General features: G+C 41.8%; 1 protein-coding gene across 1 annotated transcript in view; it reads left to right on the top strand.

Annotated features, from left to right (window-relative positions):
• Window positions 1-1,582: 1,582 nt before the first annotated feature.
• chst2a (carbohydrate (N-acetylglucosamine-6-O) sulfotransferase 2a) overlaps window positions 1,583-4,036 on the top strand; it is a 3,768-nt gene continuing 1,314 nt past the window's right edge. Inside the window, exon 1 of the mRNA XM_079876698.1 lies at window positions 1,583-4,036. This exon is cut by the window's right edge and continues 1,314 nt beyond it. Coding sequence (XP_079732824.1) covers window positions 2,108-3,502 — 1,395 coding nt within the window. The 5' untranslated portion in view covers window positions 1,583-2,107 and the 3' untranslated portion in view covers window positions 3,503-4,036.

The following is a 4,036-nucleotide window of genomic DNA, read 5'->3' as shown; positions in this document are numbered from 1 at the left end:
AATCTCCCTTCAGAAACACATAGAGTGATAGAGGCAATATCATCTGTACTATAACCTTATTTTATTCATCTAAATTATTCATTAATATGTTAATGTCTAAAGGTGAGACCGTAGTAGGCTAAAAGTGGAGAGCACAGTGCGCGCGAGAGAGAAACAAACAGCAGGTGGCGCTAACTGCAAAGAAGAGTTACAAGAACAAGTGTGTTTATCGTGAATTAACTATTCCTGTGTCATTGTTCTTGAGTTATGTAACAAAAAATCTGCTTTCAGTGATTTTAATACCAAAGAATCCTTGTTTTATACTCAGTTTCCAACATTTACAAACCAAGGGAACCCAAACCAAGACCCTCTTCCAGCCCAGCCAAATAATAAATAAAGGCTGAATTTGATACTGCATAAAAACTTTCATTAAAAGCATTAGCATTATAACCTCCTCGGACTCAGGAATAGACTTTTGTAAACAACTTCTCCTTTGTCTTTATAAATGACTGGCATTCATTTAGTGATCAAATTTAGCACTGTTATGGAAATAGAATATATATATATTTTTTAATTACCATTTAAATCTGACTAATTTTCTAATTGTTTGTCATAAATCAACATCTCAGGAAAACTTTATGGAGGACACCAGGACCATGTTTATCAGGCATTTTGGGAGACACAACAAGTGAATAGGGAAATAAATTGTATATCAATATTATGAAATAGCCTATTATAGGCTATATTATTATGAAAATGTTGCCGATTATTACTCCTATTATAACACTTCTTTTTTCATTTCATGTTTCCCCGAGAGCACATTAATATGCAAATTAGATACAGTGTTGGATGACACTACCCATTTATGGCCATTTTACCCACATATTGCATAAAGTATGCAATAAAATGGTGTATCAATTCATTCCGTTATATCTTTCATAACATAATTGAGAATCATCTTAATACAACGTTTGTTTAAAAAAAAAAATCTTGAAACATAAAAATGTATTGGTAAATGAATGTTATATACATGTTATGTCATGCTTTTTTCTTTTTAAACAACTGGTGTCCACTACAGAGGACATAGCATAACATATGAATAAAATATATTTTTTTCAAAAAAGTTTTCCCAAATTTGTGTCTTATGCTCTAAACAATGTAATTACATGAAAAAATAAAATAACAGTTAAAATAACGTTTTTTGGGGGGGTCTCAGGATGATATATTATTATACATATTATATATATAATATAATTGACAACAAATGTTAATATATTTAAATAATGAAAGATGTAAATACAGAGCACCCCATCCATACAGTTTAGGGTAACTTTTTAAAATCTTAAAATAAAGGGATACTTTATAAACATATAAGCTACACTTATTTTTTCAGACATAATGTATAATATTATTGTCTGAACTCTCCAAATGTTATTCTTCGTGATACACAGCGCATCATGTTGCTATGTAGGCTTGTGACCATTGAGATTTGACGGACGTAAGACAGGAACCAATAGCGTCGTTAGTAGACGCCAAGATGCTCCTGATTCCACCATTCAGCGCTTAAAGGAGGCGGGACTTGTGTTCCTATTCTATCATTTAATTCGTGCAGCACCAATCGGTTATAGCGTCCGCCCGGACAACAGAGCAGAGGCTGGGTACCACAATGACTGGAGATGGCTTTATTTTGATTCCGTGTGTTTAAAAGGAACTTTCTATTCACGGGATTTTCTTTCCTTTGAGCGCAGATGCTCGCGCACGCATCTATATCGCCATTTTTCCCCCAGCCCGTAGCCCGGACGAGAAATGTTATCCGGAGGAGACCCCGCCGCTTTTCATCGGTAAGCGAAACGAAATGAGCTCGAGTTCGCTTTGTGAGCCGTTAAATAATACGAACGGCATCCGTTGCATGGTATCCGAATGAAACCCTGCGCATTGCGGTGCGGTTTGTTTTCGTTTCGCCTCGTATTTTGGAGCGTCGGGCATCCCCTCCTCTCCCACGCATCACCTAATCGATAATCGATTGCATGGACTTGGGGCAGATGCCACGCTTTCTTCCATGCCATCATCGCTGCATGTGATAAACTGCAGCTCTATTTGAGACACCACTGGCTCTCCTGTGTCATAAATGAAAAACAAACCCTACCCTCTAAAATTCACACCACCATGGGAGAAGAATGCTGGCTTTGGAAGGAAACACAAGTCTTGCACGAGAAGTCACACCAAAATAATAGCCAACCCTGGAATTGTGATGAAAGTGCTACGGCGGAAGAAGATCATCATGTTTCTGGCGTATTTTCTGCTGGTGGCTCTGACCATGCTGAACCTGGCTAATTACAAATGGACCAAAGAGCCTCAGCAATGCAACCAGCCGGTGCAAGGAGTGAACTTCCAAAGCAGATCCGACATCCGTTACCTTTACAAAGCCCCGCAGGTCAAGAAACGCCAGCTGGTGTACGTGCTGACCACTTGGAGGTCCGGCTCGTCTTTCTTCGGGGAGCTCTTCAACCAAAACCCGGATGTGTTTTTCTTATATGAGCCTATGTGGCATATTTGGCAGAAGCTGTACCCGGGGGACGCGGTGTCCCTCCAGGGAGCAGCCCGGGACATGTTGAGCTCTCTTTACAGGTGCGATTTCTCTGTTTTTCAGTTGTACAACAGTCCCGGGGGGAAGAACATAACCTCTCTTGGACTGTTCGGGGCCGCCATCAATAAGGTCATCTGCTCCTACCCCTTCTGCTCGTCCTATAGAAAAGATGTGGTGGGAATGGTGGACGAAAAAGTGTGTAGAAAGTGCCCACCGCAGAGCCTTCAGATGCTGGAGGAAGAGTGCCTGAAGTACAACACGATAGTGATAAAGGGAGTTCGCATTTTGGATGTTAACGTTCTGGCTCCTCTAATGGAGGACCCCTCTCTGAATCTTAAAGTCATCCACCTGGTTCGAGACCCCAGGGCGGTGGCCAACTCCAGGATTAAATCTAGACACGGGCTCATTCGGGAGAATCTGCAAGTCGTGCGCAGCAGGGACCCCAAGCTTCGTCGTGTGCCATTCGTGGACCCCAACCACAAAATGAACAAAAAAGACGGCTCAGATTACCACTCCATCGGAGCCATGGAGGTGATCTGCGAACAAACGTCTAGGACTCTGAAAACTGCTCTTCACCCTCCCAACTGGTTCAAAGGCAAATACATGACGGTACGTTACGAGGACTTGGTGGAGAATCCCGTTAAAATGGTACGGAATGCATATCGCTTCATTAACCTCTCAGCCAATCACGAAATTGAGGTCTTCGCCATGAACATGACGACGGGACCGAACGCCTCCACCAAACCGTTCATCGTGTCGTCCAGGAACGCGACGCAGGCGGTCAGCGCGTGGAGAACTGTGCTGAACTACCAGCAGATCAGGCAGGTGGAGGAGTACTGTCAGCACGCCATGTCTCTGCTGGGATACCTGCGCGTTCGCACGGCTGGCGAGGCCAAGGATTTGAGCAGGCCGCTATTGACAGTGCCCAAAATATGAACCACCGCCAAAGACGTTTCGATGTTTTGCATTTTGTGCTGAGAACAGCCTCATTCTTGTACAAACTGGTATTTATGTTCAATGCTTATTAATGGCTCAGTGGAATGTATCTGTTTGCATCAGCCACTTACTGTTTGTCGGGTCCAGGATATTGTCTGCTGCATCGCCCGCCACCTGTTCGACCAAAACAAGAAGAAGCATACTTTGTGAATGACGTGTCTTTGATCATTAAAGCTATACGCCAAGATATTTATTTAATCGAAAGATTTAGATTCTTTTGCATTCACTGCTTTCAGCACCGCACAAACTAAAAGAGACTTTCTGAATAGCAATAGTCTCACTGTCTCGTTCAAATGTGTGGAAGATGCGCTCTAGTTCCTGTAGACTCTGTCTCAGGGTCAACACACTTAAAAGCATGTCCTTCTGGTTATGCAGTACATTTTAATGTCTCATCATGTCTTCATTTTTATGGATAAAATATTAAACAATTTTTAATTGATTTTCGACCCCAATTACTTTGACTGTATAGACAAA

Source organism: Squalius cephalus (assembly GCF_949319135.1).
Source record: "Squalius cephalus genome assembly, chromosome: 7".
NCBI classification, from domain to species: domain Eukaryota; kingdom Metazoa; phylum Chordata; class Actinopteri; order Cypriniformes; family Leuciscidae; genus Squalius; species Squalius cephalus.
Note: the sequence above shows the minus strand (reverse complement) of the source record. Positions and strands in the feature narration are given on the sequence as shown.